The sequence below is a fragment of the Nansenia antarctica genome (genome assembly GCF_963989245.1).
Source record: "Nansenia antarctica genome assembly, chromosome: 20".
NCBI lineage: Eukaryota > Metazoa > Chordata > Actinopteri > Argentiniformes > Microstomatidae > Nansenia > Nansenia antarctica.
Genome location: NC_137693.1, coordinates 13,276,074 through 13,298,208, shown reverse-complemented (window position 1 = coordinate 13,298,208; position 22,135 = coordinate 13,276,074). Strand labels below are relative to the sequence as shown.

At 48.2% G+C, this 22,135-nt stretch overlaps 1 protein-coding gene across 1 annotated transcript in view; it reads left to right on the top strand.

Annotated features, from left to right (window-relative positions):
- Positions 1–22,135, top strand: part of uvrag (UV radiation resistance associated gene) — a gene marked incomplete at its 3' end in the record, with an annotated part of 134,060 nt that overhangs the window by 67,262 nt on the left and 44,663 nt on the right. Inside the window, exon 13 of the mRNA XM_080550146.1 lies at positions 12,714–12,789. Within this exon, the coding sequence (XP_080406272.1) occupies positions 12,714–12,789 (76 nt within the window). The remainder of the gene's footprint in view (positions 1–12,713; positions 12,790–22,135) is intronic.

Here is a 22,135-nt window from a genome sequence, read left to right as displayed (position 1 = left end):
AAAGCTGACTAACCCATGTTAAACTGTGGTGCCCTTTGCACCTGGGTAAGGCCTTCTCAGGGTGGAGGGGGGCCTCGTGGGGGGGGGGGGGGATTTTTTAAGGAAAGGTGACTTGCCTGTTTTGTTGGCGCTACATGCAGGCCTACCTTGAACGCACTTCTTTTTTTTCTTCTTTTTTTTTTTTTATCTCGGAAGCTTCCCCCCTCTAAAACATTCTCTGAATGCAGTGGGCTCAAACAACACGTTGCACCCACATTGCGCAGGGCCCAGCTCCACTGTGTCTGATTGCTTGAGGGAGAATGGAGGGAGATGCGATCCAGATGTCCACTGTATGATTGAGACCAGAGCCCTGCCGTTAAAAAGCAAACGCTGCTTCATACAACTTTTTACTAGGGAGTATTAAGGCCAATCTATTATTTCTTTTGACTGATTTGCCTCTTTATGACTGGCCAAAGAAAAAACGGCATAAGTAGGGATTGACACATGAATGCGTGCCTCAAGCATGGTGTGGTTGGGGTGGAAGGGCTACAGACAAGTGCCAGCGTGAAGAGGGAGGCCACGAGGAGAGGAGAGACAGAGGAGGAGGTAGACCACGAGGAGAGGAGAGACAGAGGAGGAGGTAGGCCATGAGGAGAGGAGAGACAGAGGAGGAGGTAGACCATGAGGAGAGGAGGAGAGGAGGAGGTAGGCCATGAGGAGAGGAGAGACAGAGGAGGAGGTAGACCATGAGGAGAGGAGAGACAGAGGAGGAGGTAGACCATGAGGAGAGGAGAGACAGAGGAGGAGGTAGGCCATGAGGAGAGGAGAGACAGAGGAGGAGGTAGGCCATGAGGAGAGGAGAGGAGAGACAGAGGAGGAGGTAGGCCATGAGGAGAGGAGAGGAGAGACAGAGGAGGAGGTAGGCCATGAGGAGAGGAGAGACAGAGGAGGAGGTAGGCCATGAGGAGAGGAGAGACAGAGGAGGAGGTAGACCATGAGGAGAGGAGAGACAGAGGAGGAGGTAGACCATGAGGAGAGGAGAGACAGAGGAGGAGGTAGACCATGAGGAGAGGAGAGACAGAGGAGGAGGTAGACCATGAGGAGAGGAGAGACAGAGGAGGAGGTAGGCCATGAGGAGAGGAGAGGAGAGACAGAGGAGGAGGTAGGCCATGAGGACAGGAGAGACAGAGGAGGAGGTAGGCCATGAGGAGAGGAGAGACAGAGGAGGAGGTAGGCCATGAGGAGAGGAGAGACAGAGGAGGAGGTAGGCCATGAGGAGAGGAGAGGAGAGACAGAGGAGGAGGTAGGCCATGAGGAGAGGAGAGACAGAGGAGGAGGTAGGCCATGAGGAGAGGAGAGGAGAGACAGAGGAGGAGGTAGACCATGAGGAGAGGAGAGGAGAGACAGAGGAGGAGGTAGGCCATGAGGAGAGGAGAGACAGAGGAGGAGGTAGGCCATGAGGAGAGGAGAGACAGAGGAGGAGGTAGGCCATGAGGAGAGGAGAGACAGAGGAGGAGGTAGACCATGAGGAGAGGAGAGACAGAGGAGGAGGTAGGCCATGAGGAGAGGAGAGACAGAGGAGGAGGTAGGCCATGAGGACAGGAGAGACAGAGGAGGAGGTAGACCATGAGGAGGGGAGAGACAGAGGAGGAGGTAGGCCATGAGGAGAGGAGAGACAGAGGAGGAGGTAGGCCATGAGGAGAGGAGAGACAGAGGAGGAGGTAGGCCATGAGGAGAGGAGAGACAGAGGAGGAGGTAGGCCATGAGGAGAGGAGAGGAGAGACAGAGGAGGAGGTAGGCCATGAGGAGAGGAGAGGAGAGGAGGAGGTAGGCCATGAGGAGAGGAGAGACAGAGGAGGAGGTAGGCCATGAGGAGAGGAGAGGAGAGACAGAGGAGGAGGTAGGCCATGAGGAGAGGAGAGACAGAGGAGGAGGTAGGCCATGAGGAGAGGAGAGGAGAGACAGAGGAGGAGGTAGGCCATGAGGAGAGGAGAGACAGAGGAGGAGGTAGGCCATGAGGAGAGGAGAGGAGAGACAGAGGAGGAGGTAGGCCATGAGGAGAGGAGAGACAGAGGAGGAGGTAGGCCATGAGGAGAGGAGAGGAGAGACAGAGGAGGAGGTAGGCCATGAGGAGAGGAGAGGAGAGGAGGAGGTAGGCCATGAGGAGAGGAGAGACAGAGGAGGAGGTAGACCATGAGGAGAGGAGAGACAGAGGAGGAGGTAGGCCATGAGGACAGGAGAGACAGAGGAGGAGGTAGGCCATGAGGAGGGGAGAGACAGAGGAGGAGGTAGACCATGAGGAGAGGAGAGACAGAGGAGGAGGTAGGCCATGAGGAGAGGAGAGACAGAGGAGGAGGTAGGCCATGAGGAGAGGAGAGACAGAGGAGGAGGTAGGCCATGAGGACAGGAGAGACAGAGGAGGAGGTAGGCCATGAGGAGAGGAGAGGAGAGGAGGAGGTAGGCCATGAGGAGAGGAGAGACAGAGGAGGAGGTAGGCCATGAGGAGAGGAGAGACAGAGGAGGAGGTAGACCATGAGGAGAGGAGAGGAGAGACAGAGGAGGAGGTAGGCCATGAGGAGGGGAGAGACAGAGGAGGAGGTAGGCCATGAGGACAGGAGAGACAGAGGAGGAGGTAGGCCATGAGGAGAGGAGAGACAGAGGAGGAGGTAGGCCATGAGGAGAGGAGAGACAGAGGAGGAGGTAGGCCATGAGGAGAGGAGAGACAGAGGAGGAGGTAGGCCATGAGGAGAGGAGAGACAGAGGAGGAGGTAGGCCATGAGGAGAGGAGAGGAGAGACAGAGGAGGAGGTAGGCCATGAGGAGAGGAGAGACAGAGGAGGAGGTAGACCATGAGGAGAGGAGAGACAGAGGAGGAGGTAGGCCATGAGGAGAGGAGAGGAGAGACAGAGGAGGAGGTAGGCCATGAGGAGAGGAGAGACAGAGGAGGAGGTAGACCATGAGGAGAGGAGAGACAGAGGAGGAGGTAGGCCATGAGGAGAGGAGAGGAGAGGAGGAGGTAGGCCATGAGGAGAGGAGAGACAGAGGAGGAGGTAGGCCATGAGGAGAGGAGAGACAGAGGAGGAGGTAGGCCATGAGGAGGGGAGAGACAGAGGAGGAGGTAGACCATGAGGAGGGGAGAGACAGAGGAGGAGGTAGACCATGAGGAGGGGAGAGACAGAACCTGTGAGCTCAAAGGAATTATTGTTACGGGGCTTGAGCGCTTTCACGTCTCTTAACCTGGACCATGTGGGAAGGAGGGGGGCGGGGGCACCCCCCTCAGGGTCACAGAGCAGCCACAGGAGGGGCCGGGATACAAGCTCTATGACAGGACACAGACTACAGGCAGACTCTCATACACTTACACTACACACACACACACACACACACACACACACTACACACACACACACACACACACACACACACACACACACACACACACTAGGGGTGCAACTGTTCAGTTGGCCCACGGTTCGGTATGAACCTCGTTTTTTGGGTCACTGTTTCGGTTCGGTTTCGGTACATGTTTTGTGCGTGAGAGAAAATAAATGCTACTCTTCATTTACAAACTGTTACTTTACTTTTAACTTTTACTCTTAACATTCAGACAAATTCCAGAATATGACTGGTATATTGTATAATATAAACACATATAAATATACATAAACAAAATCACTTTCAAATGTACAAAAAATGTAATAAATGTATACGTGCCTCTTAGCCATGACAGCTGGTAGCTATACGCATTATGTGCATATACGACACGCGTGAAGCAGTAACGTTTCTGTTCACTGTCTTCGTTCCCTCATAGCTGTATTCAAAGCCAAAACCAGAATGAATGATCCACAATGCAGATTTGTAGTATCCAGGGCTTCCTCAAACTGTTGCCTTGTTCTCACATCCGCCATGAACAAACATTTGAACGAGAAGCAACTGCGTTCCAGACAAACCCCACCTCCGACTCTCAATGGAATGCAGCGTAAACCCAAAAACCGACATTCACAAGTGCGTATTGAACCGTGGATGGATAACCGTACGGTTCAATATAAAACCCAAAGCCATTGCACCCCTAACACACACACACACACACACACACACACTCTTTCTTTTCAAGTTTATACAGTATCATTTGAGGACAATGGAACAAATGGTGAAGTGTGTTTCTGAGGGGGAAGGAGTCTCTGCGTCTCTATATGAGGTGGACTGGCCCTCCTGTCCTGTCAAACCTCTCAGTCATCCAGAGAAGATGAGGATGTGATATCTGCTCTGACGTCTGCCATCACTCTGTCAGAGCTCCAGCCCAGATAGCGTCCAATCCCCTGCTCCCAGCCCAGATAGCGTCCAATCCCCTGCTCCCAGCCCAGATAGCGTCCAATCCCCTGCTCCCTGCTCCCAGGCCGTTTCACAACCCTCTGACACATTTTGTCTACTTCATTTAAGAATGAACAATAAGCATCTGCCTTGAAAGGCTTTCAGAGAACGTTCTGCTGTAGACTGAATGGCTCAGTGGCTCATGTTCATCCTCATATTAGTATTCAACATGGATTTTCATGGATGGGTAACCGTTGGACTTACTTGTGTAATTTCCCACCAATAGCGGCCTCTTCTCATGCAGCTCTCTCATGGGAGATTTAATAGTTATATGGTCTGCGACTGCCACGAGAACGCACATTTAAAAATTCCCCATTTTGTTTCCCATTCCCTGTTTCACTTCAGGCCACTGTTAACGGTATCAGGCTGCATCTGGGAGGAAGTTTAGATGTCCAGCGATAAATAAGATCGCTCCCAGGAGCGAGCACCACAGACCCCCTCCTCAGATCCTTTCCTTTGAGTCCAGCTCTGCTCCTAATTAAAACAATAGAGGGAACAGAGAGCAGGGGGGGGGGGGGTTTGGGGGGGGTGGTGGGTAAAAGCACCAATGCTGGATATTCTTAAGCGCCTCGATGAAAAACCCAAGACGACAGAGAGAGCAACCGGCACATCACTCAGAGACACTTTTACAGCGAGCTCAGAGATGGCGTTACAGTCTCCCCCCAGCCGTAAGTGGAGCGGCGGTCATTAAAATAGCATTCACTGACAGATGCTCAGTGTAATCATTTCTCCAATATTGGAAATTACAGCTCGCCATGATTTATATAGTAACTGCTGCCATTAGCCCTGACAGTTGCGAGGCAGGTGTTTTTTTAAAAGCAGCCTCGGTGATTTATGGTCATGTGCGTTTGAAATTGCACATTAAAGACATTCTAAAAAACTTCGGGGGATTTTCTTTTTTCTCTTCTTCAACCGGGATAAGTGTAGCGTAAGTAATGGTTACGGCAACGCTCCAGTATGTGAACCAGAACTGTTGTTTTGTACATTTGGAGTATTAATTAGGGATATGTAAACAGGCGAGCACCGACACATGTGTGGATCTCATGCTGTGTATACATTACCGCAGGCCAGTGAGTCACAGGGAATATTCTCTGCGTATTTTTGGGGCCAGGATTAAGTCCTAACACGACCACCCACCTGCATGCACGGCCAGACCCTCCTTTAAAGCGCTGACACTTACTGTAGCACATTGGTTCTAAGGGGGGACATAAGTGTACTGTATGGTCTGTGCAAGGTGCACCCAGTGACCTGCTGTTGTATTGAAGACTTGTTTTCCAGCAGGCTTGTCTGTGGTGAACACAGCCGTGTTAGATCACAGGTTAAGGGACTCTCTGCTCTCCATGTTTCCCTGTCGTTGTCACCACCACCACCCCCACCATAAGGAATACCTCAGCAACCAGCGCCTACCAAGCCAACCCTTTTCATTATTTATAACTGAGTTTGGATTCCAGTACCCCGATAGCCCGCCACCCTCCTCCCTGAATGGGAATGTTGCCACTTAACTAGCACTCATAGCAGACGTCATGGCAGTGGTAGCCTGCTAGGAGGCTCCATAGTGGAATGGACCTTAACACTAGAACAGCCGTGAGGGGTCAATTCTGTCTTTGCACTCGATCAAATTTCAGGACCCTCCTTTCATGGCTTTTCCTTGATATGTGCGTTCTACCACCCAGTATCCTTACATTTTCAAAATCACATCAGGATAAGGTAGTATAACGATGTTTAAGATAGTATAAAGCTGTGATCTCTGTTTGTAAATAGCAGATTTACATTCAGATTTACAGCCCCCGCCTCCCCAAGAAAGAGGAATTATTACAGACGTAGACACCAAACATCTGACAAGCAGGCTAAAATATCTGCGTTTTTTAAACGCATCCAACCCGAATCTGGCGAGTGGCGACGCCCATGCACACACACACACACACACACACACATGCACACACACACACAGAGGGAGCCCATGGGCTCGTTGGTAACGTTAGTCTGCCAGTAGTGTCATATAACCAGACCTATCTCCGCACTTCGCTTCGCACTTCGCTTCGCACTGTGGCAGCGCTGGAGAATAATACAAGATTTTGTGTGTGCGCGCGCGACGCGAGAGAGTTTTTGCCGGGTGAGATGTCTTCAGATAGAAAGTAAGCAAGTTGAAACGTTAGCAAATATAATTGCTGAGTGTTCTGACAGAGAAAGTTGGTTAAAATGGGTCGATATTATTGTGACTAGAAAGTGTCTTGACTATAATTCCATGGTGTCAAAGAACTAGTAAGCTAGCTAGCTAGCTCAGAGGTGATGAGATGAGCTAGTCTGCTTGCACACTTGCCAGCTAAAGAGCTAACTGGATGCACTTTATTATTTTAGTTAAAGTAGATATACAATCTTTCTTATTCTACTAGAGTTGGGCTTTATGGTAATACCATAATGGCATATTTACAGTACATGGACAGTGGATTGAAGCATTGGAAATGTCTGTTTTTTATAGTTGGACATAAAAAAAGAAATCAGGTGAGAGAGTAAAGTCAAAATGACATTATCTGACTGCATTGCCCACAGCAATCCAATATTAAATTATAATTATGTTACAAATGTATATGGATCAATGTATACCTCTTATTAGATTATAAATACTCTGGTTGTTATGTTTGCCTTTTGGTTGACAGCAAAAGAGGGAGAGAAGGAGAGAGAGCAGGATGGTGTCAGCACACCAGAGAGAGAGAGAGCAAGAACCAGGAGAGAAAGTGGACAGGTAGTCACATAAGTAAGTAGCCTTGAGAACCGATGGTGGCCCTTAGGGGGCAGGAGCCTATCTCCTGTTTCCGTAGCGTGAGACGGCTTAATGTACAAGTACACCCCCTGGACATGACGCTGGTATGTCGCAGGGTCTTACCCCCTGGGCGGGGGGGGGGGGGTCCATGCCACGGTCCATGCCACCCCCCCAAGGCAGCAAACCTAGGGGAAACACTGTAATCCTTCCTGTGTAGAGAGAACAATCACCTCAAGTCTTCTAACCAACGTCTTCCATCAGATACAGATAGATACAGAATACTTTATTTATCCCCGAAGGGCAATTCAGTTTCCACAGTTCATGGCCACAAATAATGCACCATCACACAACAACACACTCATCACTGGAGCTCAGTACCCAGTCCACGGTTCACAAGTGCAAGTCTGACAGTTCAAGTTTAAGAACAGTTCAATAAATACATCAAAAGTATAAAGTGCATAGGAGATGGCAGGACCCCCTCTTTCCCTGCTGGGTCTACTCATTTAGCAGCCGAATGGCTGAAGGAATAAAAGATTTGGCGTAGCGGTTTGTCCTTCTGGGGGGCGCCTGATAGCGCAGTCCTGATGGCAGTAGCCTGAATTCACTAGACAGGACATGGTCGTGTAGGGCGTCCTCTGGCCTTATTGGACCACACCAACCGGAAGGAGGGGGAAGGTAGGAAGAGGACAGGTGAGAGAGACGTTCTATTACCTCAGAGGTAACGGAAATATGCCTGAAAAGATTCTTAACCTTTAAATCTTCTTAAGATTTTTACGAGGGTCTCTATATCTATCTCTGATATGTCATGGTTCTCTCTGTGGAGATGAGCCGGAGGCCTGCCATGCTGCTATGCTGCTATGCTGTGTAAATACTCCAGCCCATAAAGGCAGGTTTTTTTGGGGGCTTTTTACGACATCCAGAGTTCCCCCACTCCCTCCCCCTCTTAATAATGACAGGTCTACACATCCTCACACACGCACAGTCCCCAGACACTCACTGTCCTACTACCAGATTATCATGTAACAAACAGGGAGCGGAAAGGAAAGGGTTTTGGACAGGAAATAAATTCGCTGGTTTTAACCTCTTCTATTCTCCACTTGCTGTTGGTTCTTTTTTGGTCTCCTTGACATTCCAGGTTTAACAGAAGTGAAGTATCACCTAAATGAAAGCAGATTACATGTTTTTCTTTTTTAGATAGATGTCAATGTGCATGGCAGTGTTGATGGCGGGGTTATTAGGTTCTAGCTCCTCAGCATAGCTGCCAGAGAGGGGAGTGGGAGAGGGACATGGTAGTAGTGGTGGTGGCCTGGGGTGGTCCAGTGGTCTAGCACCGCGGTCTACAGTGCAGACATAATGACCATGTCGGCATGGGTTCAAATCCGGCCCCATGCCCTGCTGACATGCCCTCTCTCCCTTCTCATCCTTACTTTCCTGTCTGTCTTCACTATCTCTGTCAAATAAAATGAAACATATGAGTGGGACTGCCACAGGGACTCACAGAAAAGGTAGCGGTGGTGGTAGAGGGAAGCAGATCTATTTAAGATGCCGTTGCGAAAAACAAGCCTGTAGAGTGTGAGTGTGTGTGTGTGTGTGTGTGTGTGTGTGTGTGTGTGTGTGTGTGTGTGTGTGTGTGTGGGTGGGTGTGGGTGGGTGTGGGTGTGGGTGTGTGCTGAGGAGAACCCAGGGAGGAGACAGCAGCAGCAGCTGTGCGCTGAGCCATACTGGGGAAGTGTGTATGTAGGTATGTACTTTTGTGTGTGTGTGTGTGCGTATGCAGAGGGTCTTGGCCTGCAGACAGATGGAGTCAGTGATAGCCGACTCCATAGAGTGTGAGAGCTCCTCCCAGGCTGGTTGTAATCCTCTGCTTCATCCCGCCTGTGTGAGATGGTTTCAGCCCAGCCAGGACCGACTGGATGATAAAAATGACTGTGTTCCACTCTAACTTCTGTCCTCTCTCTCTTTCTCTCTCTTTCTCCCTCTCTCTATCTCTCGGGGGGCGGGGGGGGCACATACCGTACACACTCATTCTCTTGCATGCCCTCCCTCTCTCCCTCTCCACCCCTCCCCTTCCCTCTCAGACCCCCCCCCCCCCTCTGCTTGTGTGTAATAATATATGGGACTGTACTGGACGTTCCTGGGAGGGATTCCTGGTGTTTGGTGAAGCGGAGTCCACCCTCCCTCCAGTGTGATTTCAGACCCACTGGACAGCGGTCATTAATCACCTCGCCATGACACGTGTGTGTATGTGTCCGTGTGTCCGTGTGTCCGTGTGTCCGTGTGTCCATGTGTCCATGTGTCTGTGTCCGTGTGTCCATGTGTCCGTGTCCGTGTGTCCATGTGTCTGTGTCCGTGTGTCCGTGTGTGTGTGTGTGTGTCCATCCATCGGTGCGTGTGAGTGTCTGTGTGTGTGTGTGTGTGTGTGTGTGTGTGTGTGTGTGTGAGTACACACGCACGTGTGTGTTTTCATGCACAAGTGTCTTTTTTTTCCTCATAGTTCATCAGCAAAACAAATGATATCTCGTCCAGTAGGGTGTTGTTGTGGAGCGGCTGAAGTGAGAGGAAGTGTTATTCTTCCAGCGTTGGTTATTTCCTGGTGGTGAGATATGACCTCTGGCATGCTGCTTCCTCCAGGGCCTGACTGTGGCGGGGGGACAAGTGTCTCTGTCTGTGTGGCCTGCTGTAGTGTTTCCCTCTCAGTGGAGCAGCAGCACACTGATCTGGGATCTGTTCATCATTCTCTCCTCTCGCAGCTAGATTTGGTCACGTTTCAATGTACAGTAATGTTCCTTTTCATAAGAATCTGTATTTACAATGTGTGTAGACTGGGGCGATGGGGGCTGTGTACTAATACCTGAGGCAAGAGGGATCAGAGCTTAGCTTATAGAGCAGTGTCTCTGCTGAGTCATCCTGGGAGAGCAGGTGTTGTTACTGATGGCACCGTACGCAGTTTGGCCTGGAAGGATGATGTACTGTATGGAAGGATGATGTACTGTATGGAAGGATGATGTACTGTATAGCAAACTACAGAGAGGGCTGAGAGAGAGAGACAGAGAGACAGAGAGACACTAGAGGGTGTCAGCTCCATAACAACCTCCAGCTAGGGGGTGTCAGCACCACTGCTGCATGTCTTACTGACATCTGCGTGGGACTTTCCCCACTGACTGGAGAGTTTGTTTGTTTCCTGTCAGAACAGGTGGATAGGCTGTTTGATGGCCCGGACGGCCCTGGGCCTGTTTGAGAGTTGAGTTAACACTAACACGGAGGTCCATGTTTGGGAGAAAATAAAAGAACTCTGCCCGTAATAGGGTTGTTACCATTTTAAAATCGGGAAGCATTTTCATGACTACGGCACCTTTTTTGATATCCACATCCTGAGGTTGAGATTAGCATCTGCTGCTAGCGCAAACGGTCCATTGAGACTAGCTTCACCCTCATCTGAGGTGAATCACAACTGACCGTACCGTTATGAACGGCTTATCAACCATAATGACTGTCAGAATCATAGACCGAAAGAAAATGACAGTTATTTGATATAAGATCAACATCGATATGTGATTCCAAGAAGGTGGGTGGGTCTGGGTCTGGGTGTGGTTGTGGGTGTGGTTGTGGGTGTGGGTGTGGGTGTGGGTGTGGGTGTAGGTGTAGGCAGTAGTCAGTAGCCTATGTGTGTCTGGTTGATGATAAGGGTACAATATCCACACTCAGAGGGAGAGACCGATTCACCCCATTTGTTCTTACTTAACCTGATTCCTTGTCACAGTATAATGAATGGTCTTTATTGTCATTGCTACAGTACAGGTACCAAACAACGAAATGTAGGTGTATAATTTAGGTGTATAAGCCAGGAGACCATGTTCTGCATGGCGGAGCATAAGAGCTCACTGGTACATTTATTTTATTTATTTCTTTTTTATTAGTGAAAATGCATATATATCTATTCTTGTCATTTTTATTTTCTTACTATCCTCTTGCTGTATTTTTTTATGCTGCATGTAAAGCACTTTGAATTGCATCTGTTGTATGAAATGTGCTGTACAAATAAACTTGCCTTGCCTTGTTATTATTGCTTATTTGGGTTCTGTTTTATTTGTTTTCAAGCATGGGCTTGAAACCATCTGCTGCGGTTGTTGACTGAACAGCATAAGCTACAGTAAAGGATGGTTAACAGTGTCAGCTACAGTAAAGGATGGTTAACAGTGTCAGCTACAGTAAAGGATGGTTAACAGTGTCAGCTACAGTAAAGGATGGTTAACAGTGTCAGCTACAGTAAAGAGTGGTTAACAGCATCAGCTACAGTAAAGAGTGGTTAACAGCATCAGCTACAGTAAAGGATGGTTAACAGTGTCAGCTACAGTAAAGGGTGGTTAACAGTGTCAGCTACAGTAAAGGATGGTTAACAGCATCAGCTACAGTAAAGAGTGGTTAACAGCATCAGCTACAGTAAAGAGTGGTTAACAGCATCAGCTACAGTAAAGGATGGTTAACAGTGTCAGCTACAGTAAAGGGTGGTTAACAGTGTCAGCTACAGTAAAGGGTGGTTAACAGCATCAGCTACAGTAAAGGATGGTTAACAGTGTCAGCTACAGTAAAGGATGGTTAACAGCATCAGCTACAGTAAAGGGTGGTTAACAGCATCAGCTACAGTAAAGGATGGTTAACAGTGTCAGCTACAGTAAAGGGTGGTTAACAGCATCAGCTACAGTAAAGGGTGGTTAACAGTGTCAGCTACAGTAAAGGGTGGTTAACAGCATCAGCTACAGTAAAGGGTGGTTAACAGTGTCAGCTACAGTAAAGAGTGGTTAACAGTGTCAGCTACAGTAAAGGGTGGTTAACAGTGTCAGCTACAGTAAAGGGTGGTTAACAGCATCAGCTACAGTAAAGGGTGGTTAACAGTGTCAGCTACAGTAAAGGATGGTTAACAGCATCAGCTACAGTAAAGAGTGGTTAACAGCATCAGCTACAGTAAAGGGTGGTTAACAGTGTCAGCTACAGTAAAGAGTGGTTAACAGTGTCAGCTACAGTAAAGGATGGTTAACAGCATCAGCTACAGTAAAGGGTGGTTAACAGTGTCAGCTACAGTAAAGGATGGTTAACAGCATCAGCTACAGTAAAGAGTGGTTAACAGTGTCAGCTACAGTAAAGGGTGGTTAACAGCATCAGCTACAGTAAAGGGTGGTTAACAGTGAAAGAATTCACCCTAGACAGAAGAATCTCGGAGGGAAAGGTGGTTCAATCTCTCAAAATTAAACTAATTCGAAGCTCCGATTGGTTTGTTCTGTCCATTTTCAGTATGCTGTTGGCATACGCTCCAGTGTACTGTACATACTGTACTAATACCCACACATACATGACTTATTACTGTTCACCCACACACACAGAGAACAGGCCCATGTTTCTCTCAAGGGCCTGGTAATTGCTATATCAGAGGGCCCCAAGGCACGCTCGGAATTCCCTCAATCCATCAAGCTTAGATTTCTTTCCACTGGTACCAACGGACTGACCCATATGAGCCACCTGCTCCACTTCAACACTTCATCCTCTCCTCTCCTCCTCTCTCCCACAGATTCAGCACTCATCCTCTGCTCTCCTCCTCTCTCCCACAGATTCCCCCTCTACCCCAGAGGAGAGCGCTTTCAGTTTGAGTATGGTGTCTACCTGCTAAACAAGAACATCGCCCAGGTAATACATGGACCACTGGGACACATACTGTACACACACACACACACACACACACACACACACACGCACACACACACACACACACACACACACACACACACGCACGTGCACACACTCACAGAAAGAGAGAGAGAAAGGCACGAAGCGCTACCACACATGTGTCAGGCTGACTGTGATGGTCGTAGGGTGGAGGTCCCTCAGAGGCCTGGTAGAGACGCATGTTTTCATTAGATCAATCGTGTCCATCTGGAGCCAAGTTCCTATCTGTGTGACTGACGTGGTGACTTGCATAAACATGGAGTTATGCATTTTTGTGTGAGTTACGTGCTTCCTGTTTGCTCACACAGACAAAATGCTTCCCAGAGGCCCCTAGTGCACAGCCTGACCCTCTGTGTGTAATAGCTGGGTACACACACACACACACACACACACACACACACACACACTCAGGGGAAAGGCTGAACTCTTACCCTGTCTGGGCTGATTAAAATGCACCTAATGTGTTGACCTGTGTGAGTACTTCCTCCGCTCTCCTCTCCTCCTTCCCCCAATCATTTAGCACCAAATATAACAATTTGCATTCCATTCCCTGTCACTTTCTCAGCCCAATGGTGAGAACGTGGGGTGAGGGACCTCTCCAGTGAATTAGGCTCAGCAATTAGCACAAACAGGTGGCTGGCTTCAAGTGACTGCTCTCTGGGAGGTTTTCAGCTTGACGCCCCACCACAACCTGCTAGCTGCTATTCAAACCATCCTCATGCCAGAATACCAAAACAAGAGGTACAAAGGAGAGAACGTGATGTAGATAGAAAATGAAAAGAAGCTTTAACTGAAAACGTTCAAGGGGAGAGAGAGCCAGGAATCATGTTCAGAGCTACATGTTACATTAACATACATTTCTCTGGGCATTTAGCAGCCTTTATCCACAGCGACTTAAAACAAATACGTTTTGATCCAAGTGTAACATGTACAGTTAATGAAAGAACAGGGCTGCTTTTTTATTATATGTATGGAGAACTAGAAAATATCATGTTTATGTTTGGAAATGTTTAGTTTACTTTATGAAACTGGAACTGATTTGTCAAGGTTTGTTGAGAATGTGTAAGTCATGGGACAGTAAAGCATTTTTTCCCCTCTTTTAGCTCTATACTCCAAGTTTGGAGATTTGAAATCAAAATTCATTCAAGACAATGACCCCAAACATTGCCATAGCAACTAGGGAATTTTTTAGGTCCAAAAAGATGATGGTTCTTGACTGGCCATGTCAAGCTTCAGATTTAAATCCAATTTAACATACATTTCATTTCCTGATGATAAGACTTTAGGCAAAAAAGACCACAAAACAAGCAGCAACTGAAGATGGCTGCAGTACAGGCCTGGCAGAGCATCACCATGGTTACAGTACAGGCCTGGCAGAGCATCACCATGGTTACAGTACAGGCCTGGCAGAGCATCACCCTGGTTACAGTACAGGCCTGGCAGAGCATCACCAGAGAACACACCCAGTGTATGGTGCGGACCAAGACGTGTCATTTCAAAATGGTGAAACCAATATGTACATTAACACCATGATAGAAAAGCTCAGAAATTATACGTTAACTTCATAATAAGTCATTGTGTGATTTGAGTATAGAGCCAAAAGAAGAAAAACTCCTTTACTGTCCCATTACTTAAGCCGGGCACTGTATATACCTGGCAAGAACACAGCAGTTGTCAAAGGGCTATGGTTTCTTTAAGCCTGGTTTCGCCCAAGTAGAACTTGTTGAATTCCTGAATATTCTGTGATGTGCCAGGTGACTTGATTCTGCCGGCTTACTTGAAACAAAAAGGAAATCTGTTCCTCACCATTGTCAACGTGTCCCTGGATTCTTCCTGTGTGAGATCATTAGTCCCAGTACTGTCTTATGGATTCCATGTGTGACTTGTTATGTACATGTTAAGGATGAGTTAGTGGCTCAGCTCAAAAGCAATATAACAGCGCTGCATGAGTCGTCTGGACCCAGCTGATAGTGATAGTGAAGCATTGTTCCGGAGCGGGGAAAGTATTAAACATGTCATAGTAGACATAGTGGAACTCGCTGCAAAAAAAGAGCTTCACAAGCATCTATGGTGAATCTCTGTATAACCGCATGAAACTGCACTCCTGTGTGTCTGATCACTCGGTTCCGCCATCACACATGGTTCGGGAAGCAGGGAATGCATGAAGCGATGCAACCCCCGTCACGCTACATGTCATTTCCTCCTGTTTTCAGTCTAATTGGGTTTCCCTAACCTCAGCAATTCAGACCACTTTATCAGGCAGACCTGGTTTCCCTCTCATCTCCAATACCAGGGTATGGTTCTCGTTAATATACCGAAGGCTTTATTAGGAAATGGCCGCTTCACTGACCTTAACGTATTAGAAAATTGAGCCTGGCTTTTCTCCCTCTAATATAATTTACCAACAGGCAGATTGTTATTATTTTGTTTGTGTTCTTTGCCCTGAAGTTTTCTCTGTAGTGAATTACAGCGCTGCTCTCTTTAGGCCCGGCCGGTCGGCCTCAGTGGTGGCTGGCTAGCTAGTGGCTGGCTAGCTAGTGGCTGGCCGCTGACACAAAGCAGAGGTCTGGTTTCACAGCAGCAGCAGCGCTGGCTGACTGGCCGGGCCGGGCCTGGATGGGAGACATTAGACCGTGTTTGAAAGTGATACAGGGAAGCTGGCGAGAGATCAGGCCGCAGTGGGGCGCCCGCCTTTGATGTGACTGCAGCAGCCTGAGACTATGTTGTTTTTTATTACGGGGGGGACGGGGGGGACAGGGAGGGTGAGGACAGGGAGGGTGAGGACAGGGTTGGGGGGGGACAGGGGTCGGGGTGGACAGGGAGGGTGAGGAGGGTGAGGACAGGGAGGGTGAGGAGGGTGAGGACAGGGAGGGTGAGGAGGGTGAGGACAGGGAGGGTGAGGAGGGTGAGGACAGGGAGGGTGAGGACAGGGAGGGTGAGGAGGGTGAGGACAGGGAGGGTGAGGACAGGGAGGGTGAGGAGGGTGAGGACAGGGAGGGTGAGGAGGGTGAGGACAGGGAGGGTGAGGACAGGGAGGGTGAGGAGGGTGAGGACAGGGAGGGTGAGGACAGGGAGGGTGAGGAGGGTGAGGACAGGGAGGGTGAGGAGGGTGAGGACAGGGAGGGTGAGGAGGGTGAGGACAGGGAGGGTGAGGACAGGGAGGGTGAGGAGGGTGAGGACAGGGAGGGTGAGGACAGGGAGGGTGAGGAGGGTGAGGACAGGGAGGGTGAGGACAGGGAGGGTGAGGAGGGTGAGGACAGGGAGGGTGAGGACAGGGAGGGTGAGGACAGGGAGGGTGAGGAGGGTGAGGACAGGGAGGGTGAGGAGGGTGAGGACAGGGAGGGTGAGGACAGGGAGGGTGAGGAGGGTGAGGACAGGGAGGGTGAGGACAGGGAGGGTGAGGAGGGTGAGGACAGGGAGGGTGAGGAGGGTGAGGACAGGGAGGGTGAGGAGGGTGAGGACAGGGGCGGGGGTGGAGAGGGTTCATTGGATGTCAGGTGGCCACTGGCGGCAATGTTGGACAGTTTTGTTTGACAAGACGAGATTAAGAATTCATTTTAAATAAACTTGGACAAAGCCTCACCCCCCCCCCATCTTATTCCTTGTGCAGTCAGAAACAGTATGTTGCAACACAAATAACACCACACCCCAGAGAATCATTGGATTTCAAGTGGAGACATTTCCAAGTTTGTTAACATGCATAGACTTTGGTCCCTGTTGCACCTCTAGAACATGATTTAGGTCCTCCTAACGCCCTGTGATGAGCCTGCCTCAGAATGACTTCACTCAGCTTAGCTCTGCTCCCTCCCCTCTAGCACAGAGCCACAGGTAAGGGTTTGTTCCAGGGGCTGCCAACCCTGTCTTCACACAGACAAAGTTGCTGAGGCTGAGGAGTATGGAGCTTTGCCATGCGCTGTGTGAGACTCCTGAGTGACATGGGGCCTGTTCTTCTCCCTGGTTGTTTAGTCTGTCTCTCTCTCTCTCTCTGTTGTGAAACAGCCATGTGGGACTGATTAGACTAGCAGACACTACATGAAATCGGGGGGGGGAGGGGAGTGCTACAATTAGCACACAGTCACCAAGACAGGGTATCGTATTTTTTTGGTCTGGTAGCAGGAAACAGAGTGTTAGAATTAAAACAAGACTGATGTGTAGCTGCTGGGGGAGGCGGGCCTGGGCACACTGCACTGAGCCTGCTGCGGAAAACCTACCGCTCACTTTTGCCCTCGAGGGCTGTGAGTGTCGTATATCCCACAATGCATTTCCCCAGGCGATGTCATGCTGGTGGTCTTGAGCATACATCAGAGTGTGCACGGCCGTTAAGAGTGGCATCTGTGCTGCTCCCTAAAACTCTGATACAAATATCTTGGGCTGTGGTTGGATGAGAAGCTATCATTCAAAACGCATGTCGACGGCCTCGCCTCCAAACTTCGGCAAAAGGTGGGCTTTCTTTACCGTAATCGGTCTAGCTTCCCCTTGCTTTGTAGGAAGAGAGTTGTCGAGGCGGTATTCCTGTCCGTATTAGATTACGGTGATGTTATCTATAGGCATGCAGCTTCATCTACATTGAAACAATTGGACTCAGTTTATCACTCAGCTCTAAGGTTTATTACCGGGGACAGTTATGACACTCACCACTGCATACTTTATGACAAGGTAGGCTGGCCCTCTCTTTCTCTGAGGCGCAGTTACCACTGGAACTTGTTCGTTTTTAAGGCCATCTGTGGCAAGCTTCCTCCTTATAGCTCATCATTATTAGACTGGTATGCTACTTATGTGACCAGATCTAATAGTTGGCTTTCTTTTTGGGTTCCGTATGCGCGTTCAGACCTGGGTAAAACAGCCTTTTTTATTGATGCCCCTAATACATGGAACACTCTGCAGCAAACTCTCCGGTTGGAGGTCCTCCCCTCTGCCTCTACCTTTAAGCTCCTGATGCAAAAACTGTATTCCAATAATTGCAATTGTTTTTAGTTTTTTTTCTTTTTTTAAGCACGTTAGACTCTCTGCCATCTATTGGTCAATTAAAGGCGATGACTATGGACCATTGCACATCTATTTGCACCTGCTTTGATTGATCCATTTTGAAATGTGTATTTATTATTGTTATTGCTCTTATTGTGTCTTATTGTTGCACTATGTATGTTTATGTATTTATTATGTTGCAATGTATTTGTATATCCTGTACACTCGGCCCCACCGAAAATGAGGGTCTCCCTCAGTGGTCCCCGAGTTGAAATAAAGGCTTGAAATGAAATGAAAAATGACTCATGGGGGAGCCACTGTGTGTAGTGGTTAGTGGAGGTGCCAGCGTGTGGAGCAGGAGCAGGGAGTTATTATTGGGGGAGTGGTTTGAAAAGGCAGGAGGTATTGTAGCGTTGCCAGGATGTCTGATTGGAGAGCCATGTCAGCCCTAGATTGATGGTGGTGATGATAATGATGAGGGAGAGAGAATTTGTTTTGTTTATTTGTGCTTACGTTACTCGTCCATTTACGGTACGTACACAACTGTACACAACCCTTTCTTTCTGGCCATGTATCCCTCTATACCTTCCTCTCCCCGTCTTTCTCCTCTCTTATTTTTTTTATTTTTTTTTCCTTTTATAAATCCATACTCAGTAGTCGAGCCTCTCTCTCCTGTACTCTCCACTCCTCACCCCTGTGACAAAGCTCCTTCTGAACCCAAACAGGAGAACTTGGAGATATTCTTGGCAGGCGAGAATGAGCTCCGTGGTCATTATCTCACGTGATTACACTGCCGGGATAGAAACCATATGCATATACATGTAGACGTGCAAAAGAGAACACTATCCAACCCCTCCTCCGTATCGCCCTCTCTCTCTCTCTCTCTCTCTCTCTCTCTCTCTCTCTCTCTCTCTCTGGAGGTCAGAGCTGAATCGCATGTGCACTGGGCACAGGGCCATCAGGAATGTTCAAACACCCCCGTGAAAATTATCTTCAACTATTACCTTATTTCCATGGTCAGGGTTTTTTCTTTAATAAGGATTTGAGCAGGTCTACAATGGGGCTTTGTAGCTAGAATAGGCTGGCAATGATTTATCACAGAAATTATAGGCGGAGGGGGGGGGGGTATGGTCACATTTTTTACACATTAACTCAGTGTTTCCGTGGATCAGATTGGCATTTCCCTTAACAGTTGTGTATTTACCGTTTGTCAGTGTCCAACTCCCAAGGCACAAAAATAGCTTGGTACAGTAAGGTATGGTATAATGTCCTGTAACGGTCATCCTCCGTACAGAATGACATGGTACTTTAATGGTAATTACTCTTGTCCAATGAATCAATATTTAGAACATGAATGAACTGTAATCTCCCTTTCTTCCCAAAGTCTCCCAAGCCATTCCCATGGCCTAACTTTAATCTTATTCTAGTTCCTTCTGTGTAAAGGCAAAGATCAACACAATACTGAATGAACTGCCTCTGATAACCATCATGGGTCACTTCTGAACATATCGAAACTGGGAGGGGGTGGATTCCAGGTTTGAGGATCCTGTTTAGTTCTATTTTAAATAGAACCCTTGATCAAAAGATGGGCCCAACCCTCCTTATACAAACTTCCCAAGACTGACAAAGATCTACCATTCATTATTCAAACAGTGTCATTGAAGGCAGGGCATTGAGCAAGAAAGGACTGACTAGCCACATATGCTGTGTGTTTACTCTCCTTCTCTTTAATTAAGATCAGACAGGTAAAGAGAGGAGAGAGAGAGAGAGGTCAGGGAGGATAAATAAGAGCATTAGGCCCCTGAACTGTTTCTCAGTGCTACAGAAGCTCTCTGAGGAAAGGAGCAGATTTAGAAGGAACTATTCCAGGTCTCTCCCTCGTCCGGTGGAGGCTTGTGGTCCGTGACTCAACCCTTAGCGTGGTCCGGTGAGCGTTCCTGAAAAAGCGTGTGTGTGCGTCTGCACTGTCCCCCCCCCGAACAACCAGACCCCCTCTTCCTCTGTCCGTACCGCCCCTGCAGAAACCCCATCTCAACAAACTGGCTTCTGTGTCCAGAAACCATAACGCAACACACTGTACCCTATTTGTTTACTCAACCCTGGACTCTGGTCCACACTCACATCCACACCCACACCCCCCCTCACCAAGAGGGACAGGACCTGGAATTGATCAGGTTTCCCAGAACTGCCTCCTGTCACTCTCTCTCCCTGTCCCGCCAAAAAGGCAACATCCGTTTTCTATTTCACAGGCATTCGTATGGTAAAGAAAGTAATGGAACAGGACTCAGAAATACAGCTAGTCAATACACTGTATTTGACATCCCCCCCTTGGAAATCGGGAGGGAGGGAGGAAGTGGGGTTCTCTTTGAGGCCAGGGCCAGTAATTATCAAACAGGAAACAGCTCATACTGTGCTCGAAAATCCAGAGTGTGATGTACATTAAATGTAATGTAAATTGGTCCTACTTTTACTCATATGAATAAAAGCAATTTTAGAATAAAAATAATCTTTTGAATAAAACGTTCTCATAACTGCAACTAAGAGTCCTCAAGAGGTGTCCTAACTTGTTATGAGTTACCAATTAGATGGCTGCATGCACGGTACATGTACATTTTGGCATAGGAGAGATGTTTTATAAACATTTCACAAATTAGTATCCATACCGATAGGGATGGCATCATTTGTGTCTCTTCCCCATCTATGGGAATGTCTTTACCCTCTCTGGAGAAATACAAATAATCCTTTTTGGCAACAGGGAAAATGCAGCAGTGTAATAGAGACGATTTGGATCCATCACAGAAAATGTCCTTTGTGGCTTGAAATGTCATAAAATCTACAGATAGAGATACAGAATACTTTATTTATCCCCGAAGGGCAATTCAGTTTCCACAGTTCATGGCCACAAATAATGCACCATCACACAACAAAGACATTCACCACTGGAGCTCAGCACCCAGTCCACGGTTCACAAGTGCAAGTCTGACAGTTCAAGTTTAAGAACAGTTCAATAAATACATCAAAAGTGCATACGTTTACTATTCAAGTTTAAGAACAGATTCAAGGATGCAAAAAAAATCAAAAAAAGTGCATGAAGAGCATAAAAAGTAAAATGTGCATAGGAGATGCATAGGCTCTCGATGTAAGACAAGTAAACAGTACACAAAATGGGTATAAGAAATGTATTCATAACAGTTGGTCCTACTCATCGCTCAGTGTGCGAGTAAGAAGGTTGATAACACTCCCACTGAGCTTTGACTTTTTTGTCCTAACGCTTTTAACACGATTCCTATGAGTTATTCTGAATTCTTGATAACGACGGGCCCAAGTCATAAACATGCGTCTGTTTTTGTTTTACGTCAGTGAAGAATAGTGGCAAGCTCCAAAGCAGCCGTGCGTCCCGTGGCTTGATGTGGAGGAACTGCTGGGGTAATTGTCCCTTTACATCTAATATGAGGCGCCTAACCCCCTGCGTTTGACAATGTGGTTCGTATTTGGATGTCATTTAGATGCCACTTTAAAAGGGATCTCTGTACTGCCTCCACAGTAAAGAGCACTTCATTAGCACACTTTATTTGTCACATTTTAGGCAATACATTTTTTTGGCAGAGTCTGGTAAACGTGGAGGGAGAGAGGAGAGAGATGGCTGTATTGAGTGGAAGGAGAGAGGAGAGAGATGGCTGTATGGAGGGAGAGAGGAGAGGAGAGAGATGGCTGTATGGAGGGAGAGAGGAGAGGAGAGAGATGGCTGTATGGAGGGAGAGAGGAGAGAGATGGCTGTATGGAGTGAGAGAGGAGGGAGATGGCTGTATGGAGGGAGAGAGGAGAGAGATGGCTGTATGGAGGGAGAGAGGAGAGAGATGGCTGTATGGAGGGAGAGAGGAGAGAGATGGCTGTATGGAGGGAGAGAGGAGAGAGATGGCTGTATGGAGGGAGAGAGGAGAGAGATGGCTGTATGGAGGGAGAGAGGAGAGAGATGGCTGTATGGAGGGAGAGAGGAGAGAGATGGCTGTATGGAGGGAGAGAGGAGAGAGATGGCTGTATGGAGGGAGAGAGGAGAGAGATGGCTGTATGGAGGGAGAGAGGAGAGAGATGGCTGTATGGAGGGAGAGAGGAGAGAGATGGCTGTATGGAGGGAGAGAGGAGAGAGATGGCTGTATGGAGCAGTGTGAACAGTCTAGGACTAAAAGGACCAGAGGCGGCTGATGGCTGGCTTCCACCTCCCACCTAATGTATGAAAGGTGGAAGGAGGGAGGGAGGAAGGAAGGAAATAATGTTTTACAAATACAAATCAAGAGGTGTTTATGTATGGATATTAAATTATATTTGTGGTTGGTGTTTTTTG